The sequence below is a fragment of the Neoarius graeffei genome, chromosome 5 (assembly GCF_027579695.1).
Source record: "Neoarius graeffei isolate fNeoGra1 chromosome 5, fNeoGra1.pri, whole genome shotgun sequence".
Lineage (NCBI taxonomy): Eukaryota > Metazoa > Chordata > Actinopteri > Siluriformes > Ariidae > Neoarius > Neoarius graeffei.
In genome coordinates, this window is record NC_083573.1 from 41,559,780 (window position 1) to 41,587,069 (window position 27,290).

Sequence of the window (27,290 nt, forward strand, 5' to 3'; positions counted from 1 at the left end):
CTTCACTGATAAAGTTCCCCTCTGTCCCTGAATCAATGAAGGCAGACAGGACATGAGTGGAGGATGCCATCTTCAGTAACACTGGAATTTGAAAGGACTGAGTTGAACTTTCTCACCGGACTCGTGGCTGGAACAGGTCTCTCTGTTGAGGCTCCCCAGGCAGGTCGGACTGGGCAATGCTGAGATCTGCGTTCCCACAGTAAAAGCACAGCCCCTCCTTACACCGTCTGGCATGCTCAGTGTGGGTCAACCTTGTGCGTGACAACTCCATAGGTGCGTGGTCCTCTGGAGGTGAAGCTGTTTGTCAGTGAGGAGTGAGGGCCAGTGCTTTAAAAGCTGATCTAGTCAAACAGCCAGTTCGATGAGGGTATCCAATGAGAGATTCTCATCCCTACATGCCAGTTCAGAGAGCATTTCTGGATGTAGACCTTGGGGAAAAACTGCCTTCAGGGCTGGGTCATTCCATCTGCTGGTGGCTGCAAGAGTCCTGAAGTCCAGGGCATATTCTGCGACGCTTCTAGTGCTCTATGAACTGGTGAGAAGGCTGTACCCAACTTCGATCCCTTTGGGTTCATGGTCAAACACCTTCTTGAAGAGAGAAACTGCTCGTATGACCTCGTTGGCTTTCCACCCCTGTTCCAGACAGCTGTAGCCCAGCGGAATGCTTTGCCGGTGAAGAGAGACAGAAACTTAGTGATTTTGCGCTCATCAGGTAAATCAGGCATGGTGGCAAAATACAATGAGCATTGCAATAAGAAGCCCTTACATGTGGTGGTGTCGCCAGCGAACTTCTCTGGCGCGGGGAGTTGCAATGCCGGACGAGGTGGTGGTTCAGGGCCCACTAGGAGGGCCTGCGACATAATAGTTGTAAGCTGCGTCATTCTGGTGTTCAAATCGGTGAGCATCTGTTGACGTTCTCCTAGCAGGCGCCCTTGTGCGTGGAGAGCCGTCTGTTTAGAATCCTCCGCTACATCCATGCTGGCAAAGTATCCTGTGAGGACGCAGGCACTTACAGATGTGTGTGTGGTGGAAGACAGCTTTAAAATAGCAAACCAAGCCAAATCGAGAGACAGGAAACATAGTCAGAAGCTAGCGAGAATCAAGCGATTGGCAGAGTTCCGAGGGCAAGACAGAGTGAGAAAACGAGGAAGTACTGGCAAGGGTAAAAAAGGTAGAAAGGCAGTCAAAGAAACAAGGCTTGGTATGAACTGGTAAATCAGGACGATACTTTGCAATGGGTGAGACAGTGTGACTGGGGTTTGTATAGGAAGACAGGTGATCGTGGAAATGTGAGTCAGCTGTGAATCAGAAGGTGGGAGATAGAGGGCGCTGTGCATGCTGGGAGTTGTAGTCTGAGCTGTCCATGTTTGTAGTTTGCTCGTTTCCAGAAGGTTTACCGACAATGTTGTTTTAGGTCATATTTATGCAGAAATATAGAAAACTCTAAAGGGTTCACAAACTTTCAAGCACCACTGTACACATACTTAGCTACAGCATGTATGCTTGATGTGAAAATTACTGCCAAATTAGTATCATAGGAACTTGTGTTTATTTTATATCAGTATTTTTTTATTTAATACTTGTGTGAGCAGGGGTGGCACAGTGGTGTAGTGGTTAGCGCTGTCGCCTCACAGCAAGAAGGTCCGGGTTCGAGCCCCGTGGCCTTTCTGTGTGGAGTTTGCATGTTCTCCTCGTGTCTGCGTGGGTTTCCTCCGGGTGTTCCGGTTTCCCCCACAGTCCAAAGACATGCAGGTTAGGTTAACTGGTGACTCTAAATTGACCGTAGGTGTGAATGTGAGTGTGAATGGTTGTCTGCGTCAGCCCTGTGATGACCTGACGACTTGTCCAGGGTGTACCCCGCCTTTCGCCCATAGTCAGCTGGGATAGACTCCAGCTTGCCTGCGACCCTGTAGAACAGGATAAAGCAGCTAGAGATAATGAGATGAGACTTGTGTGAGCAAATAAGCCTAAACAATATACTACAAAAACACTGTAATACTCTTATAATATATTTTATTAACAATGTTGGCAACACATTACATGTAAAAGCACAAACACAGGGGGAACAAACATCTTACACAAGAGAAATGAAATTACAGGTCATGTTGCAATTGGTCGTCTTGAGTTGTAGACCTTTATCCCATTCTGCATGGAGGAGCGGGCGTGTTTAGTCAGCAGAGCTCCAGTTGTTTGCTTCTCTCCACACAGATCCCTGTTTGAAGAAACAGTCAAGAATTCAACAAGGGCAATTTTTTTTCAAGGAACTGAACTGACCTTTAATGGAAATTACTGTATATTACACAATCATAAAAAATATCATCATAAAGATGTTTAAACTACAAACACATCATGCTGAAGCTACATTATGCAAATTTCTCTTATGGGTTATTTGTTAAACAACACATAGATAGTATTAGAAATGCTGAATATACAGTGATATGTGCCATAAAAAAGCATATATTTTAAAGCTCATATTCTTCATATAACCGTCCCATCATTTGATATTACTGGTATCTGATACTCTGGGAAAGCCATGGTTTTGAAAATGGTGTCCCTGGACCCTCAGGAGTCTGATGTACAGTATATCTAAGGATATAAGATTTTATTACACAACAGTTAATTCAATAATTCAACTGGAAGAGCAACATTCCAAGAATTATTATATTTAGCATAATCACACTGGGAGGTTACACCGTTTGTGTCACTCCATTTGTCTGTGTCCTCCATGTAAAACTCCAATTTTGGCCACAGCCCCACTGAAGAAGTTACTACAGTAGGAGTTAGTGACATCAGTTGACATGGCAAATGATACATCTTTCATTATTACTTCTGACTTAAAACATGAAAGCTCATCAGATGAAAAGGAAGAAGGGAAGCTATAATAAGCACCTTTAATAGGACTTTAACAAGTAACTGTGAGCTAGCTAGCTAGCCAGCTAGCTGACAGACCATCAGTGAGTTTTGCCGCTTCGGGATCTCTTTCCATTTGTGGAGCAAAAATAAACAAATTGCTTGCCCATATTGTGTCCGAAATGTCAGTTGGTTGATGTTACTTTCTCATTTATACTAGTGCATCTCAAACAATTAGAATGTCATGAAAAAGGTTATTTTTGTCATAAATTCAAAAAGGTAAAATGTTCATATATTTCATATTCGTTACATGTAAAGTGGGCTATTTCAAGCCTCATTTTTGTTCTAATTTTCATGATTATAGCTTGTAGCTCATGAAAATCAGAAATCCAGTATCTCAGATTATTAGAATATTTCCTAAGATCAATCAAAAAAAGGATTTACAATAGAGAAATGTCCAACGTCTGAAAAATATGTTAATTTATACACTCAGTACTTGGTTCAGGCTCCTTTACCACAAATTCCTGCATCAGTGCAGTGTGGCATGGAGGTGATCAGCCTGTGGCACCGAGAGGTTATTGAAGCCCAGGTTGCTTTGATAGCGGCCTTCAGCTCGCCTGTATTTTTGGGTCGGGTGTTTCTCATCTTCCTCCTGACAATACTCCATAGATTCTCTCTGGGGTTCAGGTCAGGTGAGTTGGCTGATCAATCAAGTATAGTAATATCATGGTCAGCAAACCATTTGGTTTGGTTTTGGCACTGTGGGTAGGTGCTAATTCCTGCTGGAAAAGGAAATCAGCATCTCCATAAAGCTTGTCAGCAGATGGATGCATGAAGTGCTCTAAAATCTCCTGGTAGATGGCTGCGTTGACTTTGGATTTGATAAAACACAGTGGACCAACACCAGCAGATGACATGGCATCCCAAATCATCACAGACTACGGAAACTTCACACTGGACTTCAAACACCTTGGATTCTGTGCCTCTCCACTCTTCCTCCGGACTCCAGGACCTTGATTTCCAAATGAAATGCAAAATTTACTTTCATCTGAAAAGAGGACTTTGGACCACTGAGCAACAGTCTAGTTCTTTCTCTCCTTAGCCCAGGTAAGATGCTTCGGACGTTGTCTCTGGTTCACGAGTGGCTTGATATTAGGAATGTGACAGTAGTAGCCCCTTTTCTGGAGACGTCTGTGTGTGGTGGCTCTTGATGCACGGACACCAGCCTCAGTCCACTCCTTGTGAAGCTCTCCCAAGTTCTTGAATCAACTTTTCTTGACAATCAGGGTTGTGGTCATCACTGTTGCTTGTGCACCTTTTCCAGCCAGCCTTTTCAGCAATGACCTCCTGTTACCCTCCTTATGGAGAGCGTCAGTGATTGCCTTCTGGACAACGGTCAAGTCAGCAGTCTTCCCCATGATCGTGGCTGCATGTACTGAACTAGACCGAGAGCTACATGGTATTTATACTGTTTTGCTCAAACTCAAAATGAACTACTCATATTTAGAATTTTTTTTTTTTTGTGCTGTAGGCCATAATTATCAAAATTAAAATAGAAAAATGCTTGACACATTTAATGAGTCTAGAATACATTATCACTTTTCTTAAATAACTGATGGAAAATATTGAACTTTTTCACAATATTCTAATTTTTTGAGACGCACTAGTAAAACTGTATTGCATCTGACTTACAACAGTGCAGCTGTATTGAATATTGGCATGATTATGATTAGCTATGGCCAAATCACAGCTGTAACAATATTCACTATGAGCTAGTATCAATGGATATTTAGTTATAACAGCTTAAGCATAATTGACTGGACACTTGAAATGATCTGTTACTATAACAGCAGTGGTGAAATGAGAACATTTCAACTCATCAACATTTGGAAAGGTGAGGAATAAAAACCTTTTGGCTTGAATAAACTTGTATGATAATACATACAGTAACTACATTCTTCTTAAAATTAGATCTGTGCTGTGATCATTAGAAATTTTCACTATGGAAGATGTCCAGTAGCACCGATGTCTGTGGCGATGGAAGTGCTTTGAAAGGCTGGTAAAGAACTACATCTGCTGCTCCCTTCCCAGCTCATTTAACCCTTTCCAGTTTGCTTACAAGCCCAACACATGAAATAGATGTCGGCATCTCCCACCTGCTGCATTCCACTATCTCACCTTAACAAGGGTTACTGCTCATCGACTAGAGTTTGGCTTTCATTACCAGGAAAATGATATCCCTTGGGCTAAACAATGCTATCTGCAAATGGGTTCTTAACTTCCACACTAGTAAGACCAAGAAGATGGTGATGGATTTCAGAAAGCAGCAAACTGGAAACTAGACCCCACTCATCATGAACGGGACTTATTTGAAAAAAAGTGACCAGCTTCTAATACCTTGGTGTGCACATCAAAAGACTGGTCACTCGACAGGCAATAAAGACGTACTAACAGACGTGCGCAGCAGATACTCCTGTGCACATGAGAACCTTTCAAATTTTTGTTTTTAAAAACACGTCCCTTTAGGGGCTCCGTAGTAAATAAAGTAACACATAAAAGGACATATAATTCTCGAGATTTACCAGCAAAAATAGAAATAAATGTGAAAGTCAGAGTCTTTGGAAGACCTGTTGCAGATTCTTCAAGATGTTTAGAAAAACTTAAGTTCCTTATAAAACGGCACGAAATGTACCCAATACTACTGATGCATTTTTAAAAAGTAATGGGCTGTCAGAGTAAATATTGGCTTTAATTAGCTTATTCCTGTCTATTGCTTCTTATACTTTTTTTTTTTTCCATAAAGAAACATGTCTAATTATTTTAGGTCAAATTTGCTTTACAGCATTTCTTTGCATGTGCCTAAAATTTTTGCAAATTTAAAACAAACAAACCCTCACTATTAATTATTCTTATTTACTCTTTATGTACGTGCACAGTGTTACCCACAGTGTCATACACTTCCCACTTGAATTGCTTCTTTGAATATTCATTTAAAAAAAAATCTACATTTTAAAAATGTAATACAGCTATACAGTGGTGCTTGAAAGTTTGTGAACCCTTTAGAATTTTCTATATTTCTGCATAAATGACATAAAACATTGTCAGATTTTCACACAAGTCCTAAAAGTAGATAAAGAGAGCCCAGTTAAACAAATGAGACAAAAATATTATACTTGGTCATTTATTTATTGAGGAAAATGATCCAATATTACATATCTGTGAGTGGCAAAAGTATGTGAACCTCTAGGATTAGCAGTTCATTTGAAGGTGAAATTAGAGTCAGGTGTTTCCAATCAATGGGATGACAATCAGGTGTGAGTGGGCACCCGGTTTTATTTAAAGAACAGGGATCTATCAAAGTCTGATCTTCACAACACATGTTTATGGAAGTGTATCATGGCACAAACAAAGGAGATTTCTGAGGACCTCAGAAAAAGTGTTGTTGATGCCCATCAGGCTGGAAAAGGTTACAAAACCATCTCTAAAGAGTTTGGACTCCACCAATCCACAGTCAGACAGATTGTGTACAAATGGAGGAAATTCAAGACCATTGTTACCCTCCCCAGGAGTGGTCGACCAACAAAGATTACTCCCAAGAGCAAGGTGTGTAGTAGTCAGCAAGGTCACAAAGAACCTCAGGGTAACTTCTAAGCAACTGAAGGCCTCTCTCACATTGGCTAATGTTAAGGGGCGGTCACACAGCACTCCGCGTCTATATCACATACAAAAAGATACAAAAATCTGGTGGACGTGGTCGTAAGTGCTAATTTTTGGTCAATTTTGGCTTTGCCGTGCTTTGTACGGGGTATGGCCGTCGGCGGCTGTTTCACTGCTGCAGCACTGCCTAAGCACAGCTAACCAAGTCCAGCCACGCACCCAGATGTTCCGTACCACCCTCCTCCTCCTCCTTCTTCTTCTTCTCTCAGCAAGGATATGTTGAGCCTGTATCAGTTGGTTCTGTTGGTGCTGGAGCATTAAGATGAGGACATCACAGCGTTGAGGGTTCATGTTCACCCCTTGACATCTAGACTGCAAGTGCCGAGGTCTCAGAAAATTACGGTATTTATACATGCCGCAAATCAGAAGTGATGCAGAAGTGATTAGACAGTGATCAATCGAATTTAGAACTTGTTTGAGACGTCGTTTAACGGGCTTAGACAGTGCTATGTACGCGGAAAAATCCATTTCTCAGTGATAAGCCGCTAAACACACGCTATATCCCGTGATACCAACGCGTAACACCCGTCCGATGACCGTGCTCTGCCTGTGATAGACCGCCAAACTTTCGCGTCTTACCACGTCTCCCCAAGTTTTAATAACGGCCGGGACACTGATTATCACGTGTTTTTCACGTGTGTTGCACGTCTTTACCACGTGTGCCGGCCGTGGTTGTCCGCGGTCTAAAGTTTTGAGCAGTCCAAAACTTTTTACCGCGTCCGACGCCGTTCCGATTTTCCCCTGCGTCCTGTCACGTCTGTATATCGACTGTAACACGTCTTAACTTCGACATCAACACGAACAACATCGTCTGCTTCACGGGAGAGCACTTTTTGACGGGTTTTGGCCGTGATAAAGCCGTAAAGCGCTGTGTGACCGGGCCTTTAATGTTCATGAGTCCACCATCAGGAGAACACTGAACAACAAATGGTGTGCATGGCAGCGTTGCAAGGAGAAAGCCACTGCTCTCCAAAAAGAACATTGCTGCTCATCTGCAGTTTGCTAAAGATCACATGGACAAGCCAGAAGGCTATTGGAAAAATGTTTTGTGGATGGATGAGACCAAAATAGAACTTTTTGGTTTAAATGAGAAGCATTATGTTTGGAGAAAGGAAAACACTGCATTCCAGCATAAGAACCTTATCCCATCTGTGAAACATGGTGGTGGTAGTATCATGGTTTGGGCCTGTTTTGCTGCATCTGGGCCAGGACGGCTTGCCATCATTGATGGAACAATGAATTCTGAATTATACCAGCGAATTCTAAAGGAAAACATCAGGACATCTGTCCATGAACTGAATCTCAAGAGAAGGTGGGTCATGCAGCAAGACAACGACCCTAAGCACACAAGTCGTTCTACCAAAGAATGGTTAAAGAAGAATAAAGTTAATGTTTTGGAATGGCCAAGTCAAAGTCCTGACCTTAATCCAATCAAAATGTTGTGGAAGGACCTGAAGCGAGCAGTTCATGTGAGGAAACCCACCAACATCCCAGAGTTGAAGCTGTTCTGTACGGAGGAATGGACTAAAATTCCTCCAAGCTGGTGTGCAGGACTGATCAACAGTTACCGGAAACGTTTAGTTGCAGTTATTGCTGCACAAGGGGGTCACAGCAGATACTGAAATCAAAGGTTCATATACTTTTGCCACTCACATATGTAATATTGGACCGTTTTCCTCAATAAATAAATGGCCAAGTATAATATTTTTGTCTCATTTGTTTAACTGAGTTCTCTTTTTCTACTTTTAGGACTTGTGTGAAAATCTGATGATGTTTTAGGTCATATTTATGCAGAAATGTAGAAAATTCTAAAGGGTTCACAAACTTTCAAGCACCACTGTACCGTAATTACATGCCCGATTTTAATAAATAAATCAGATTTATGGCGATCAGATGTGTAAACAGGATGCTATTCACCTTATGTAGGGCTCTATGTCCTGCTGTGTCCACTTGTCTCTCATCGCAAACAGAGCATTAAAGCGCTCCAGTGTGTCCTCAGGCAGGTCCTCTACTCGCAACAGTGAGATAGTCTCTGGCCTCGAGCTGCAGTCCACCAGAGCTAAGCCCTGAGCAACACAGACACATACCACATTATAATGAGACCTCTTACCGTGGCTGTTACACAAATCACTGCCATACAGTATGTGCATGTACATCCTCTTACACTGAGCTGGTCCAGTCTTGTGCTCATGCCCTCAGGAACACTCTGCTGCCACACTTCCTGAAACTCGGACAGGTTGAACTTAACAGCGTTCTGCAGCAACATTTGAGCCATGGCCCTGCACACTTTATCCTCATCCAGCGCATACATCACTTCTCCATCTGAGCAAAGAACAGAGCCAGTGATCAGGAAGGACAGACAGGAATGTTCGCAGGATCATCACTTTTACACTTAAACTGAATACAATAGAAAGTCATATGCTGAGCCATAGACTAAATTTACTGACCTTCAGTGTTGTATCGTCTTCCATAACAGTTGAGACAGTGCTCTATCATTGCTCTGAAAACGGTGCAGTAGGGTCAGCGTACACAACCTTAAACTACTAACAAATTACGCAACTGTTATTAATTTTAAATTACCTTTTAACATATTTCAAATAGAACCATGCAACATAAATTTCAAATGACCCATGGAAAATTACCAGATGAGCATTAATGAGTCATTTGTACACCCATATGATTAAACGTTACACCCTGTGGACCACAGGAGCACTCACTTAGGCTCTAAAGGTGCCAGCTCCTCCAGACACACACTGAGAGGCACTTTACTGAAAGACCATGACTCTGAATCCACCAGCTGAGTCACATGACCCAGGAGCTTCAGCTCGTAATCAAAATCCAAAATCCGCCAGTATCCTGGAGAACAGGTAAGCAGCCGTGAACACACTGGATTCCAAGTGCAACTCTTTCAGAGTGAAATTTCTATATTGCTTAGCCTTAGGGCTGGTCGATATGACCAAAATGTATCATATCACAATATTGAAAACAATTGTACAGTACAAAAAACATGTTTTCTGATATCTAATATATCCGACAAACAATTGGCAAAACAAGTGCTGCATTAAAACTGTAAAATTAAGGACTGTTGAACTGAGATTGATGATAATTTCACTTGATTGCAAAAAGTAACACTGAAAATGATGGAAACTCTTACAATCTTCCAACTTTTAAGATTAGGTATTAAAAAAAAAAAATCAAATCAGATGCTTCCTTTCAGTTCCACTTGGTTCGTAATTTAAAAATGATAAAAACATCATCATTCCAAATCATACAAAATCTGTGTTGTATCGTGTTATCACGATAACATTATATCACAGCACCCAGCCTGGCTTAGTGTACTCACTCCCCCCCCCCACAAAAAAAAACAAAACTTTTCATGGCTTTAAAGGAGATACGCAGAACCTTTATTTTTAAATACATTTCTGAGTGGATAGTATCTCCATCCTTGACTCTTGTATGCTGCATAAATGGGAATAAAAACATATATATTTTTGAGAGTTAAAATCGACCACAAAGTTGGCATTCAAGCTGCCCCGCTGAGCCAGCCAGCCCTGAGCGCGTGATGTCACTGTGGTAACCGGTTTTAAGGCCGAGGCCTTTGACAGCTATAGACCAAAGTCATATCAATAAAAATTTATGGTGAAAGTAAGAAATCCCGTTACCGACTTGCTCTACTAAGACTGATTTGACTTCACTGATTGTGGGTTGACTCTCATTAAAACAGGATAGGTGTTATAACTTATGCAACATACATGTACATGCATGCATTTTCACTGATAAAACGTAAAAGGCTAAGGGGCCGTTCACAATTGTCAACATTTTCATGAGTGTACAAAACGTACACTTTTTAACCACCCCCCTCCCCAATTTGTACAAAATAAAATGTTGATCATCCATTGAAATGTGGAAGATCAGGATTACAGCATTTCTTTGTCAAAAACTTGGCATAGATTTGAAGGAGCTGCTTACTGCTGACATTGTATCTCATCCTGAGTTCATGACAGCACTTGCTTCTATTGCAGCTTCATGCAAGGAGTACTATACTTTGTGCTCTACTCGTCAGACAATGCATCATTTCTCAAAGGCGAACTCTCTGTGGAGGAATACTCCCCTACTTCATCCATAAATTCAATATTTGTTATTTATTTCAGTGCTTCAACCACCACCCGCCCGAATTTAATTAAATTTTTATTTTTCGATAGTTCACCCGCCCGATCCGCGGATTATCTGCGGACTCCGCGGCTGGAACCGCCATCCGCGCATCTCTACTAGCTACAGCCTAGCTACACGCAGTAGCTTTCCACACTGACGTGGCCAGCCTTCCAAAATTACCCTCAGAAGCAAAGAAAAGTCAAACTAACCTTTTGAAATAGGTCCACAATAGTTTTCTTTGGCCGCACTTTGAGTTTTTCCATCCTTTCACGACCTTGTTGATACAGTGCACATCGGCTGGCATTCAGACCATCAGTTTTCAACCTTTTCCAAAGGTTTTGTCCAGCGCTGACTGCCTCAGACCGTTTTAAATTGTGGTTGACGAAATGGAACACATTGATGAAGTGGCAGTATTCACTGTTCGGGGACCGATGTATTGTGTCTGGCCTATTTTTCACATAAATCTCCAGCTCATTGAACCACTCACACTGGGACGCCATTGTTCTGCAACGTCAGAACGTGTGTATCAGCCAGCGCCACCGTCGGACGCCCAGGGAACGTCTGTATTGTGCATTCATGCTGTGTACAAACACGGCAATTAGAGCCATTGGAGTGAGATAGGGCTGTATTGACGATCTTCTCTTGAGATAGCCACGGATCTAGAGCCGTCAATACAAGGAGGTATAGCCATTGATACAAAGAGGGATCGACATTTTTATAACTATTTTAAAAGCGTACACAGCTGATTAACCCCCTCCCCCCCAGCGTACGTTTTGTACGCTCATGAAAATGTTGATAATTGTGAACGGCCCCTAATTAAATAATCAGATGAACTGAGACAATCACATTCTGAAGCAAATTAAATAAATCTTATACCGGTAACTTAAACACACAATACAAGTTACATGTATTAATCTAAATGAAGGTAAACAACATGTTTTTGTTGTTTTTTTTTTTAATCCAAATGAGAGTCGGCGCTTACCCGTCTGCGTTCTCGCTTCTTGAAGGCCGACCTTGTGGCTGATTGTTTTGAAATAATCTGACTTTCCAGTTGTTCGTTCAGTTCTCTGTTCATTCGCTTCTTCCACGTAAGGGCGAGATATTGCTGCTGAGGCAAGCATATCCAGCGGAGAAATCAAACAGCTGGTTCACTCATTCTCCATTTTCTCCATACCGAGTACTCCGCCATTACTGCTCGGCTCAGGCAATTACTAAAACCCGGGATGGGACGTCACCGGTTTTAGCAACAACTGCGGGGAAGTCACTGCCCAAGCGATACGTCACGTCCCGTTCCGTCCTGGTTTTACCAACAACCCTCGGCTCACACTCTGGGAGAACTGGTGCAACTGAACTTACTTTCCTTTAAAAAAAAAAAAAAAAAAAACTCTTTCTTGTAGTTTTCTTTTCCTTTAATTGTTGATACTGCACCCTCTTTCAATACAGGCTTATAGCCAACGCTCCTCAACAGATCAGAGGTCTCGTATGAGTCTTCAGTAAAATGTGCAGAGCAGAGGAGAGACCACTTCGTAGCCGCCCAATGTGCCTGTCAACTTCTCACAAAACGCGTCCAAATCTTTGCAGTTTGAACATTCTTGGGCCATGAATGCAACGTAAATCCACCTTCTGTCGTGTTGCTGTACCCACCAGCAACACCTCTACGTGGCATGGCGATAAATTAGCTCACAATGGAGGATCGGAGTTGTAATCAGCTCTGTGTTTTAGTATAGCAGAAGTGGTGATGAGACTGATAGACTTCCTGTTGTGACGTTACAGACGTCAAGGTCATTCACTCAGACCGCTACTTGTATAAAATCACTTTATTCGTAAAAATTACTATATTAGATTTATTGTTCGCACTTAAAACTATTCCTGTGCCATTCTTGAGGTCTCAAGGCATTTATAAATGAAAATGAGGCCATGGTTCTGCGTATCTCGTTTAAGGAATCTTCAGCATCCTTACCAAGACTGATACAGCAATACTTACCATTAATTTCACATGCATGGATTCCTTGAAGGTAAGCCTCAATCTCCTCTTGGCTTCCTTGGATTCTCTCTAGAAGGTCCTTCATAGTATACTGAGGAAAGTAAACAAACCATTCAAACCAGTGTCCACTTCACGCCATCTAAATGGACACATTTAATACATTCAGATCCGTGTGTGAAGCAGTAAAGCACTGTACCTTGATGAGCTCTGGAGACTCTTCCTGTGCACCGAGCGGTGGGCCATCATATGGGTTCTCCATAAGCAGCTTCTTAAGTTTCTTTAACTTCGGTCGTTGGCGTCTCAGCTCCCAGTAACTATTAGCGTAACCCCAGATCTGACATCAAAGAATAGTATTACATTTTGCATATTTACTCATTTCTCAGACACTTTTAATCAAAGAAACTTTCAAAAGGCAGAAGACAACCCGCTACCTGCTGGGTCACTGTGCCACCTCACAGCTCCATGATTCCAGGTTCTATCATGAGGTTACTGTTGGTGTGGAGACGTGCATGTTCTCCCCATGTAGTTCTTCCTATTTACCAGCAGGTCTATACTGGCTACACTAAATTGCCTCTAGGCATGAAAGATTAACAACATGTGTGTGCATTCAAGGTTTATTCCCACCTCACGCCCAGTGTCCCTGGGATAGGTTTTCGAATCCACCACGACCGTGACCAGGATAAAGTGTTTACAAATGAATGAATGAATACAATCCAAACTGCTAAAGAAGCCAACAGTGAATGTCATATGACTCAAAGTGCCAAGTAATACACAATCACAAGCCTAAGAGTACTTGATCACCTCTACAGCGTGCCACAATAAAAGACCATGCAAATATAGAGCTCACAGACACAAGATCACAACAACTTGACTTGTCCAAATTGAGTCCCTTTACATTTTGAGATGTTTTGCTCCATCGATCATTTTTTCCTTTTGTTTTGATGCATGTCTTTCAATGTCATGGGCTTGTTTTTACAAATCCCATTTCCAGAAAAGTTGGGATATTTTCCAAAGTGCAATAAAAAAAATCTGCGATTTATGAATTCACGTGAACTTTTATTTAACTGACAAAGAAAAATTGTTTTCAATAGTTTTACTGAACAACTTAATTGTATTTTGTAAATGAAAACAAAGTTAGAATTTGATGTCTGCAACACGCTCAAAAAAAAGTTGGGACAGAGGCATTATTACCATTGTATTACATCACCTTCCTTTAATAACACTTTTTAATCGCATGGGATCTGAGGATACTAATTGTTGCAGTTTTGCAATTGGAATTTTTGTCCATTCTTGCTTGACACAAGACTTCAGCTGCTCAACAGTCCGTGGTCACCGTTGTCTGATTCTCCTCTTCATGATGCGACATACATTCTCAATAGGAAACAGATCTGGACTGGCAGCAGGCCAGTCAAGCACATGCACTCTGTGTATGCAAAGCCCACGCTGTTGTAGCCCGTGCAGAATGAGGCCTGCATTGTCCTGCGGAAATAAGCATGGACTTCCCAGGAAGAGGCTTTGCCTTGATGAATATGTCTCTCGAAAATCCCAATATATGCCTCTGCATCTTCACACACACACACACACACACACACACACACTTCGCCCATGTCATGGGCACTGATGCCCCCATACCATCACAGATACTGGCTTTTGCATCTTTCTCTGATAACAAACTGGATGGTCGTGTTCACCTTTACCACTGAGAACTCAACGTCCAGTTTTCCCAAAAACAAGCTGAAATGTGGACTCCTCTGACCACAGCACATGTTTCCACTGTCTTTCGGTCCATCTGAGATGAGTTCAGGCCCAAAGAAATTGGGAGCATTTCTGCATATAGTTGATGAATGGCTTCCTCCTTGTGTAATACAGTTTCAGGTTGCATTTCTGGATGCAGCGGCGGACTGTGTTAAGTGACAACAGTTTTCAGAAGTACTCCCAAGCCCATGTGGCTATATTTATCACATTAGCATGATGGTTTCACAGGCAGTGCTGCCTGAGGGCTCGAAGGTCACACACATTCAACAGCGGTTTCTGACCTTGCCTTTTATGCACCGAGATATCTCCGAAAACCCTGAATCTTTTCACAATATTATGTACTGTAGATTTTGAAAGAACTAAAATCTTGCATTGAGAAATGTTCTTTTAGAATTAACTAACAATTCTCTCATAAATTTTGGCACAAAGGAGTGAACCATGATCCATCCTTGCTCGCAAAGACTCAGCTTTTGGTGCTGCTCCTTTTATACCCAATCATGTTACTAATTAAACTGCTTATTGTGGAATCTTCCAAAATGGAGTTAGTTGAATATCCTATGAACTTTTCAGTCTGGTTTTGCCTTTGTCCTAACTTTTTTTTTTTTTTGAGTGTGTTGCAGGTATCAAATTCTAACTTCTTTTATATTTACAAAATACAATCAAGGTGGTCAGTAAAACTATTGAAAATCTTTGTACTTTTTTCAGTTAAATAAAGGTTCAAGTCAATGAACAAAATCACAGATTTTTGTTTTTACTGCACTTTGGAAAATATCCCAACTTTTCTGGAAATGGGGTTGGTGCATTGAGAGACTAACGAAGTATAACAGAGATTAAACTGCTTCCTTGCAGGTACAGTGCCTTGCAAAAGTATTCATACCCCTTGAACTTTTTCACATTTTTCCACCTTACAACCACGAACTTAAAGTTTTTTTTATTGAGATTTTATGTGATGGACCAACATAGAGTAGCACATAATTGTGAAGTGAAACAAACATGATAAATGGTCTTCAAAATTTTAAACAAATAAAAATCTGAAAAGTGTGATGTGTATTAGTATTCAGCCCCCCTGCGTCAGTACTTTGTAGAGCCACCTTTTGCTGCAATTACAGCTGCAAGTCTTTTGTGGTATGTCTCTACCAGCTTTGCACATCTAGACACTGAAATTTTTGCCCATTCTTCTTTGCAAAATAGCTCAAGCTCAGCCAGATTGGATGGAGAGCGTCTGTGAACAGCAATTTTCAAGTCTTGCCACAGATGCTCAATGGGATTTAGGTCTGGACTCTGACTGGGCCATTCTAACACATGAATATTCTTTGATCTAAACCATTCCATTGTAGCTCTGGCTGTATGTTTAGGGTCATTGTCTTGCTGGAAGGTGAATCTCCTTCCCAGTCTCAAGTCTTCTGCAGCCTCCAACAGGTTTTCTTCCAGGATTGCCCTGTATTTAGCTCCATCCATCTTCCCATCAACTCTGACCAGCTTCCCTGTCCCTGCTGAAGAAAAGCATCCCCATAGCATGATGCTGCCACCACCATGTTTCACAGTGGGGATGGTGTGTGCAGGGTGATGAGCAGTGTTAGTTTTCCGCCACACATAGCGCTTTGCATTTAGGCCAAAAAGTTCAACTTTGGTCTCATCTGACCAAAGCACCTTCTTCCACATGTTTGCTGTGTCCCCTACATGGCTCCTTATGCCTGTCTTTCAACAATGGCTTTCTTCTTGCCACTCTTCCAAAAAGGCCAGATTTGTGGAGTGTACGACTTATAGTTGTCCTGTGCACAGATTCTCCCACCTGAGCTGTGGATTTCTGCAGCTCCTCCAGAGTGATCATGGGCCTCTTGGCTGCTTCTCTGACCAGTGCTCTCCTTGCTCGCTCTGTCAGTTTAGGTGGACGGCCATGTCTTGGTAGGTTTGCAGTTGTGCCATACTTTTTCCATTTTTGAATGATGGATTGAACAGTGCTTCTTGAGATGTTCAGAGCTTGGGATATTTTTTTTTATAACCTAACCCTGCTTTAAACTTCTCCAGAACTTTATCCCTGACCTGTCTGGTGAGTTCTTTGGTCTTCATGATGCTGTTTGTTCTTCAGTGATCTCTAATGGCCCTTTTCCACTACCCTTTTTCAGCTCACTTCAGCCCGACACGGCTCGCGTTTCGACTACCTCAGAGCAGCACGACTCAACTCGCTTCAGCCCTGCTTAGCACTCAAAACTCGCACGGTTTTGGAGTAGGGCTGAAGCGAGCCAAACCTGAGCCGAGTGGGGCTAAGGGCGTGAGGAGACACTCCCCTGTGCACTGATTGGTGAGGAGGAGTGTACTCATGCCCACACATGCCCCACGAGCACGCTGGGATCTGTAAACACCGTAAACCCAGAAGAAGAGGAATTATAAATTACGAGAATTTCTGAAGCCTTATGCGCCTCGCCTCATCTATACGCTCTTGCCAGTATCTGTTGGCGTTGTCGGTGACAACAAGCCACAGCACCAAGACCAGCAACACTAACGACTCCATGTCCTCCATGTTTATTGTTTACTATCCGGGTCCTGAGACTACCGCTTAAAAGATCACTGATGTCACTGTTTGCGCCGCCTAACGACATCACCTGACGTCCACCCACTTTCGCTAACTCCACCCAATGTGTCCACCCACTTCCAGCCAGCGCAGTTCAGCACGGTTGTAGTCGAAATGCAACTCCAACAGCCCCGCTCAGCTCGACTCAGCACGGCACGGCTCAGCCCAACTCAGCCGCGCTGGTAGTGGAAAAGCGGCATAACAATCCACTGAGGCCTTCACAGAACAAGTGTATTTATGCTGAGAGTAAATTACACACAGTAGGACTCTATTAACTAATTAGATGACTTCTGAAGGCAATTGATTGCACTGGATTGTATTTAGAGGTATCAGAGTACAGGGGGCTGAATACTAATGCACACCACATTTTTCAGATTTTTATTTGTTTAAAATTTTGAAGACCATTTATCATTTTCATTTCACTTCACAATTATGTGCTACTCTGTGTTGGTCTATCACATAAAATCTCAATAAAAAACTTTTAAGTTCATTGTTGTAAGGTGGAAAAATGTGAAAAAGTTCAAGGGGTATGAATACTTTTGCAAGGCACTGTAGGAGCTGGGTCTTCGGGGCTATAAGAGCTTACCTGGGCATGGATTAGCTTCGGATCTGATGCGCTGTCAGAGAGCTGCTCTGGAGTCCTACATCCAGGTACAAACAGCAGCAAATTGGATGTTTCTGCTATTTTCAAGTCATAGGTCTGGTCTTCACTACACAGGACTGCATGCTCGTCTTTGTCACCTCTGATTGTGAGGCTGATGATGAAGAGACACAACAAACAGCAGTCAGTACATATACTTTTGTCAACTTATGTCAGTTTGCCATCTACAGTGCTCAGCGTAAAGGAGTACACCCCCTTTGAAAAGTAATATTTTAAACAACATCTCAATGAGGGCGGCACGGTGGTGTAGTGGTTAGCGCTGTTGCCTCACAGCAAGAAGGTCCAGGTTCGAGCCCCGTGGCCGGCGAGGGCCTTTCTGTGCGGAGTTTGCATGTTCTCCCCGTGTCCGCATGGGTTTCCTCCGGGTGCTCCGGTTTCCCCCACAGTCCAAAGACATGCAGGTTAGGTTAACTGGTGACTCTAAATTGACCGTAGGTGTGAATGGTTGTCTGTGTCTATGTGTCAGCCCTGTGATGACCTGGCGACTTGTCCAGGGTGTACCCCGCCTTTCGCCCGTAATCAGCTGGGATAGGCTCCAGCTTGCCTGCGACCCTGTAGAACAGGATAAAGCGGCTAGAGATAACGAGATGAGATATCTCAATGAACACAATTTCCAAAATGTTGACAAGACAAAAGTTTAATATAACATCTGTTTAACTTATAACGTGAAAGTAAGGTTAATGATATAACTTACATTACACATTTTTCAGTTTTACTCAAATTAGGGTGGTGCAAAAATCACTGTAAGTTGAGTTGCATCACTTCACTCAGAACTTCTTGAGAGCCGTGGTTCTCAAAGTGGGGTCAGAGACTTATTTTTGGACTAGTCACTCAAACTGAATCATGTGATCGAATGATTATCTCTCTGCCAATTTTTTAAAACACAGGACTCCATGCATTTCTGTCTATTACCATCTACTTGTTTTTTTTTTTTTTTTAACCCAGTCTCACTTCTCATCTCTTGTGTCTGGCCTTGACTTCTATAAAATTTAAGTTGAATTTTGCAACCCACTGCTTCTGGACCACACTAAATCATTACAGCAACCACTGTTTCTCTGTGTCGGGGATGCAGACTGTACTGAAAACCCTTTGGCTGTATAATCGACTACTGTTATACACACGTTACGTTGCTACTTCTGATGCCACTCCTACCACATTAATAACGTTATCATACATGACATCTATCAAATATACAGAACATCATGGCATTGCTGACCAGAAGTAACAAAACAACTATCTATTTTCCTCACAGCTTTCTTTCTTTCAACTAACAACAACAATGTGACAAATACTGACAATGTACAAGGCTTTCTGGAATAGTCATTTTCATAAATAAGACAAGAAAAACACTTAGGGGATTTTATCTTTGTTTCCTTTTGTCGGTCATATGTATAGTGCTGTGCAAAAGTCTTAGACACATAGGTTGTGGGTGCTGTGCAAAAGTCTTAGACACATAGGTTGCTGTAGGTTTTGCTGAGTATCTTGCAGAACCAGCCACAGTTCTTCTGGACACGCTGACTGTCACATACGCGTCTTCATTTTGCACCAAAACCCGGCAGCCTTCATTATGTTGTTGCTTTCTTTACTGACATACGAAGATTTTTCTGTTACAGTTTATTTTTGTGGCGGCACGGTGGTGTAGTGGTTAGCGCTGTCGCCTCACAGCAAGAAGGTCCTGGGTTCGAGCCCCATGGCCGGCGAGGGCCTTTCTGTGCGGAGTTTGCATGTTCTCCCCGTGTCCGCGTGGGTTTCCTCCGGGTGTTCCGGTTTCCCCCACAGTCCAAAGACATGCAGGTTAGGTTAACTGGTGGCTCTAAATTGACCGTAGGTGTGAATGTGAGTGTGAATGGTTGTCTGTGTCTATGTGTCAGCCCTGTGATGACCTGGCGACTTGTCCAGGGTGTACCCCGCCTTTCGCCCGTAGTCAGCTGGGATAGGCTCCAGCTTGCCTGCGACCCTGTAGAAGGATAAAGCGGCTAGAGATAATGAGATGAGAATGAGATAATGAGTTTATTTTTGTGCTGGGAAAACTAATGCTTGGAAATGTAAAATGTTTTTGTATTAACTTGATAATGTTGAAGTTATAAACTAAAAAAATCTATAATGTTTGTACTAAAAAAAAAAAAATTGGGTGCCTAAGACTTTTGCACAGGACTGTGTATTCAACATAACACAACAAAACTGGGCCTGAATAGAGAACTTGAATCTTATGCCAACTGAAAAGTGCAGGAATCAAAGCCTCCTGGTATAATAGTTCCACTCAAATTTGTACACCCCTACTCATTCACAGGGATCGAAACGGGAATTTGGGAGCACTGGTCCATTTGGACCAGTGCCTCACATACCCCTTTTCCACCAAATCAGTTCCAGGGCTGGTTCGGGGCCAGTGCTGGTGCTGGTTCACAACTCGTTCAACTTGCGAGCCAGCTGAGAACCAGTTTGCTTTTCCATAGCTCGCGGTGCTAAGGGAAGCCACATCATTACATCGCTGTATACGTCAGTTACGTCGCTACGTTTGCATAAACCTTGGCGCGAATATCGAAGCAAAAACAACACGGAAGAAGCAGCAGCAGCAGCAACAACAAATGACTTCGCGTTTGTACAACTGCTGCTTCTCATCGCTTAAAAATGGCGATCTTTCGCGGTCTTGTTATTGTTGTCGGTCTTAACAACTCCGCCCCCCCGCTGACGTAAGCGGTTCTTTCCTCTGGCCCAGCAGAGAGTTGGTGCTAGCCTGGAACTGGTTTTTCTGGCCCCAGAGCCAGTTCTTTGTCAGTGGAAACAGAAAACCCGGTTCCAAACTAAGCACTGGCCCCGAACCAGCCCTGGAACTGCTTTGGTGGAAAAGGGGCATCAGAGGTACTGGTCCAAATGGAGTAGCACTGGTCTGTATTTATAATTACAAATTTCAAGCTGATTTTATATATTTATTCATATAATGCAACCATATTATACATGAGTGATCAATTTCAACTGTCTATAAACTTCTTCCTCAGTCATCTCATTATCATCACAATCTTCGAAACCCTCATCCAGATCATCATCATCTATCGGGTCATACACCACATCATGCTGCGCCTCCTCGTCATCTTCCACCTCCTCATTCTGTCTCTCCTGGGGCTCTACATCTCCTGCCACATACTCCCTCTCATCACCTGCAGGCTGCTCTGGCTCATCATACTTGTTGAGCGATATCCAGGGATGAGAATGAGAAATTGTATTTTCAGCTGAAAATTTAATCGGGGGTCTGGGGGCCATCGGCCCCCAGCCAGGTCCAGGGCGGAGCCTGGTCGGGGGTCCAGGGGGCCTTCGGCCCCCGGAAGCTAATGAGTTTTATACATTTTAGACCACTAGAAATGGTCTCAGATTGCTCAGTTGAATAATATTTTCAGTCCAAAGAAGCTTGAGTTTTGGACACTAATAAACAAAAATAGTCTCAATAATGCTCAGCTAAAAAGAATTTTTAAATTCATGCTAGAATGAAAGGAATGATGAATATAAATTAAACACAAAGACAGAATATTTGACATAATCCTGTAAATGTTTCAGTTACTTTATTAAAGAATGCAGTTACCTCTTTTGCAGTGAACTTGTCTCAACAGAAACACAATTTCCCTGTTGAACAGTTCTCTCAGCTCCCTTTCTTCCCTTTTGAAGCATGTTCAATCAAAGCAATGCACCCACGAGAGCCATAATTAATAATGTCATTGCAGTAGATACATTGGGCTTTGCTGGGAGCGTCACATTTTCCAATGAAATCGGACAATTTCTCAACTACGTCTTCAGTGGTTTTGCCGATTTTTATCTTCAAAGTTACAGTTCTCTCTAACCAGTCCCAACGGAATTTATTCTTCACGTCTTTATCTATCACCTGAATAAGCGATTCGTTTTCTTTTGTGATAATTTTCACCATTTTGAAGCTCTTATTCGCTGTTACATCCTCAATCTCCGGCCTCGTGGAGCGCCATGTTGAATGAGTAAGAAAGCGAAATGCGAAGAACCAATCAGAACGAAGCTTACATGTGACATTTTGGCCTTTCCTATCTATGCTCGTTTACCATTGGTCAAATCGCGATATTTCTCTCTCAACGGCCAATCAAATACAGTGTACGTTCTGAATTGCCGATGTAAACAGAGCCTTGTTCCCGATGGTTGACCGGGTCAACACATACCTAACGCCCCCCAAAATATTTTCTCCTCGGATTTAGATGATTCACAAAAATGACCCCTGGGTTGATAAAATCCGCGGATCCGCGGAAAATTCCCATCCCTGGATATCCGTTTGTGTTGATAGCTGTCAGAAATGTCAAGCCAAGGACTTTTAAACTTCGCAGGGGTCTAATCTATCTGACCAATAGCGGTTCAAGTTACATTTGTCTTCACGGGCAGCAACGAAAATGAATGGGAAGAAACGAAACTTCGCGCAGCCATGCTGCATGTAGCGGTGTATACTGCGCACGTAAACAATATGGCGGCGCCCGTGTCTATGCCAACTTGACAAATGTCTCACAAAATCTATTGAAATTATCGTAAAAAACGGTAAAATAGACCAAGTTCTGCTTAAAATGGGCGAGAATCATTGATAGAAACCATTGAGGCAGTGAGTAGTTTGATATATATAGCGTGGCGAGCCAGTCGCCCACTCGGTCGAGTACATGTTGTCACTAGTCGCCCGTACCCTTTCCAACTCGCATTGGCGAGTGGGCGACCGCCTGTTTCGATCCCTGCATCCATAGGTTTTTCTGTATTTTGACTATATTTTCTACATTGTAAAACAATACTAAAGACATTAAAACCATGAAATAACATCTGGAACATATATGGAATTATGTGGGGAAAAAAAGTGTTTAAAAATAAAATAGGTTTCATGTTTTAGATTCTTCAAAGTAGCCAGCGTTTACCTTGATGACGCTTTACACATGACTGGCGTTATCTTAACCAGCTTCATGAGGTAGTCACCTGGAATGCTTTTCAGTTAACAGCTTTACCTAGTCAAAAGCTAACTAGTGCAATTTCTTGCCTTCTTAATGCATTTGAGATCAAACAGTAAACAATAAGTAAATAGCCCTATTCCACAACTGTAGTAATCCATATTACGTCAAGAACCACTCAACTAAGTAAAGAGAAACGACATCCATCGTTACTTTAAGACATGAAGTGACTTAATTAATAAAAATAAAGAAAAAAACACTGAATTCGAAGGTGTTTACAAACTTTTGACTGGTACGGTGTATGATATTAACTTAATAGAATTGAGGAATGTGTGAAGGACATTAGGACATTGGATGCTTATTAACTTCCTTCTGCTTAACTCTGACAAGACTGAAGTACTTGTACTCGGACCACATGCAGCTAGAAGTAAGTTTTCTGATTACACAGTAACTCTGGATGGCCTTTCTGTTTCTTCATGTGCAGCAGTAAAAGACCTCGGAGTGATTATTGACCCCAGTCTTTCATTCAAAACTCACATTGATAACATCACCCGGACAGCTTTCTTTCAGGCCATCCTTAAAAAAAAAAATCCGTTTCCTGTCCACCGGGTGAGTAAAAAAATTCAGTCGGGAGGGAGGGATTTTTTTTTTTTTATATATGGATGGATAAGAAATCGCAATGCTGTGTTTGCTTTTTCTTTCAGTACTTTTTTATTACAAAAGCAGACACATTTAATAAAATGACGGTTTAATCAACTGAAACTTGTACAAAAACTTTAAGTTAGCATTTTAAATGCTGACTGCAACATTCGCAAAACTTTTACAAAAGGTACTTAAAATGTCCGACACACGGACTTTTTGTAGTTCTAAATCGAGCGTTAGGCCTAGTTCGGATGAAATTACACTATTAAAATGATCACTGAATGATTTGTTTTTCTGAATCTTTACTATTTTGTTGTTCGCTAGAATACCATTTTGCGATTTCACACTTAAGCAAACGTTTGAAAACTCCGGATCTCCTTCCTTCATGGTGGCTGCCATTTTTTTTTGTGCCGCACGGTGCATGCGCAGAGCTGATTCAATTCTATATTCTACACGGAATGTGTAAATGTCAAGTTCGATTTTAGATTTACAAACCCGAAAAAAATGTAGAAAAACCTGGGGGCGTCATGGCTCAGGTGGATAAGGCGCCACACCATAAATCCGGGGACCCGGGTTCGATTCCAACCCGAGGTCATTTCCCGATCCCTCCCCGTCTCTCTCATCTCATCTCATTATCTCTAGCCGCTTTATCCTTCTACAGGGTCGCAGGCAAGCTGGAGCCTATCCCAGCTGACTACGGGTGAAAGGCGGGGTACACCCTGGACAAGTCGCCAGGTCATCACAGGGCTGACACATAGACACAGACAACCATTCACACTCACATTCACACCTACGGTCAATTTAGAGTCACCAGTTAACCTAACCTGCATGTCTTTGGACTGTGGGGGAAACCGGAGCACCCGGAGGAAACCCACGTGGAGAACATGCAAACTCCGCACAGAAAGGCCCTCGCCGGCCCCAGGGCTCGAACCCAGGACCTTCTTGCTGTGAGGCGACAGCGCTAACCACTACACCACCGTGCCACCCCCCGTCTCTCTCTCTCCTGCTCATTTCCTGTCTCTACACGGTCCTATCCAATAAAGGTGAAAAAAGCCCAAAAAATATCTTTAAAAAAAAAAAAAGTAGAAAACCATCGTTAAAAAAAAAAAAAAAATTCAACCGCACAAACGGCACTCACCCGGCCGGTGGACCGGAAACAGAACATTTTTTAATAATGGCCTCATCGCAGAAATATTGCTAAGATAAAAAATTTAATGTCACTACATGACGCGGAAAAACTAGTTCATGCTTTCGTTACCTCCAGGTTGGATTACTGTAATGCCTTACTGTCTGGATGTTCCAATAAGTGCATAAACAAGCTCCAGTTAGTTCAAAATGCAGCAGCAAGAGTCCTTACTAGAACTAGAAGATATGACCACATCACCCCTGTCTTATCCACACTTCATTGGCTCCCAATCAAATTTCATATTGATTATAAAAGTACTACTATTGACCTTTAAAGCACTGAATGGTCTCGCACCACAGTACCTGAGTGAACTTCTGCTCCTCTATGACTCGCCACGCCTACTTAGATCAAATGGTGCAGGCTATCTGCTGGTACCTCGTATAATGAAGGCTACATCAGGGGGCAGAGCCTTTTCTTACAAAGCCCCACAGTTATGGAACAGCCTTTCAAGTAATGTTCGGGAATCAGACACAGTCTCAGCGTTTAAGTCTAGGCTGAAAACATATCTGTTTAGTCAAGCCTTTTGTTAACGGTGTTTATGAGGTAAAGGTGTAGATCTGGAGGATCCTCAGACATAGTGTTTTGGTAAACTGGGATGTATGGATGCCATCAGTCCTCACTCGCTTGCTCACTCGAGTTTGTTGACGGTGTAGTGGCTGCTGCTTAGACCCCGAAGCCGTTTGTTTTCAGGATAATGGCTGGCTGATGAAATTATTGGCTGGCTAGCTGACTCAGCCAAAACCTTAATGGCTGCTGCAGCCACCAAAATGTTTATGGCTACAAATGGCTGATACTGGACGTCACTGTGTGGCATATATCCGGGCGAACGGATCAAACAAATGGGGGAATAAATAGCAAATTACCACAGGTCCCCTGGTCTCTTACTTCATTGTAAATATAAATCTAGCAAGATTGTAGTTCAATGCTAATAATAAGCTAATCTGGATTGTTCGAGGAAGGCATCTAGCTATCTACTCTCACTAGCAATGACCAGTGAAGGACTGGCAGCTATCTTACTATGATGAAAGTAGAGTGGTGGAGTACTTTTTTTTTTATCAAGCTCGAAGTATGTGAAACAAAGAAACAAACAAAAAAAAATACCTTTACACTTTCCCTCAGCAGCGGCAAAGAATGCAGCCATCTCGTCGATATCGGAGTCGATTGATGCTCTGGGTGGGTTCCCGGGTTCCCCAGTGTATCGTGGTAACGGTGTGAGGGGCGGGAAGCCAGACAGGTAGTCACAACGGCAAGCTTGTGGTGGCTCTCTGTGCTGTGATATCAGTTCTAAATCTCTACAGTGTATGCCTATACGTCTCTATTGTGTTACTACTAGTGTGTACAGTTGATCATGTTTGTGTCACTTTTCTTGTAGCTCATGATGTGGATAAACCCATTATTTGATGTACACAATTCTTAGTGGCTCAGCCAAATTTTATTAGATAGCGGCTCAAATTGGCTTACAAAATTATTGGCTGGCGGCGGCTCAAATTCTAAATGGCGGTTTTAGCGGCGCCTGGCGGCGGCTTCGGGGTCTACTGCTGCTTTATGTCCCAGGGCTCCCTCATGCCTGGGTTACCTTCTGGCTCTCCCCTTTGAGTTATGCTGTCATAGTTAGTTGCCAGAGTCCCTGCTTGTACTCACTGCAATATGTATACTGTTCCTACTTATTCAGGTGACATTGGGCATACCTAATTACCTGAAAACTCAGGTTATCAACCAGAAGACCCATCTCACCCTTTGAGCTTGTCGTCTGATGACACACCTCGTGTTCTGAGATGGAATTTTTTTTTTTAAAAAGCACGATCAGCAATTTGAGGAAAACCCGGACGTTATCGTCGCAGGTAAGCATGGTGGAAAGATCACGGACGTGTTTTTACTGATCAAATTCACTGATATTTCATGATCTCCTTGTTGAAACCTACTTTGTTTCTTGCTCTTTCATTCGCCATTTTGCATCTAAATGCGCGTTTGAGAATCACGTGAGGTGTCGATAATAGTGATCACTTTCACCGGTGTCCACCATTATCGACACCCTGTGGAATTAAGTGACATTTACAACTGTTATGGATCGATCTTTGTGTAACATTGTTGAAGTAGATGAAGTACTTTAAAAAAAAAAAAAAAAAAGTCCTGAGATTTATAATAATTTTTTTCCTGATTCATAACAGAATGTTTATAGAGTATTCGGAATCCTACTGCAATAAATAGAATTAGACCAGAATTAAATTCCTAGCATATAAAAAAAAAAAATTTAACATGCCTGAAATATTCAGATTTTTCTCTTCCATTCAGAAATTTTTTTTTAGTTTGTTGTAAATCTCCACCACATATTACAATATCAGTAGACATTTTATATTTTGGTTCAAGGAATGACATGCGACCTTTGACCTGGATTTTCATGGTTACAATGTCAATTGCCTGTTGACATTTATTGGTAAATTACTAAAGTGGAAATTAATACAAACAATGAATGATTAACAATGTGATCGACAAAAATACTTAGAAAGTAGGCAGAAAGTGGAACAAAAAGATTTTCTGACACAGGTTCAACATTATCAGTTCATTTGTTTACAGACATTAGAATTACTTCCTCATTTATGTCAGCACCGACATCGATGTATTTATCCATCCATCCATCATCTGTAGCCGCTTTATCCTGTTCTACAGGGTCGCAGGCGAGCTGGAGCCTATCCCAGCTGACTACGGGCGAAAGGCGGGGTACACCCTGGACAAGTCGCCAGGTCATCACAGGGCTGACACAGACAACCATTCACACTCACACCTACGGTCAATTAATACCCTGTCCACACTAGGGATTTTGTACTGATACGAAACTACTT

At 42.3% G+C, this 27,290-nt stretch overlaps 1 protein-coding gene across 1 annotated transcript in view; it reads right to left on the minus strand.

The window, feature by feature from the left end:
- Nucleotides 1–1,996: 1,996 nt before the first annotated feature.
- dscc1 (DNA replication and sister chromatid cohesion 1) overlaps nucleotides 1,997–27,290 on the minus strand; it is a 34,138-nt gene continuing 8,844 nt past the window's right edge. The window contains exons 2-9 of the mRNA XM_060920526.1: nucleotides 17,617–17,785; nucleotides 12,900–13,037; nucleotides 12,704–12,794; nucleotides 9,285–9,423; nucleotides 9,015–9,067; nucleotides 8,732–8,889; nucleotides 8,485–8,633; nucleotides 1,997–2,212 (exon numbers count right to left, since the gene is read on the minus strand). Of these exons, the coding sequence (XP_060776509.1) occupies nucleotides 2,101–2,212; nucleotides 8,485–8,633; nucleotides 8,732–8,889; nucleotides 9,015–9,067; nucleotides 9,285–9,423; nucleotides 12,704–12,794; nucleotides 12,900–13,037; nucleotides 17,617–17,785 (1,009 nt within the window). The 3' untranslated portion in view covers nucleotides 1,997–2,100. The remainder of the gene's footprint in view (nucleotides 2,213–8,484; nucleotides 8,634–8,731; nucleotides 8,890–9,014; nucleotides 9,068–9,284; nucleotides 9,424–12,703; nucleotides 12,795–12,899; nucleotides 13,038–17,616; nucleotides 17,786–27,290) is intronic.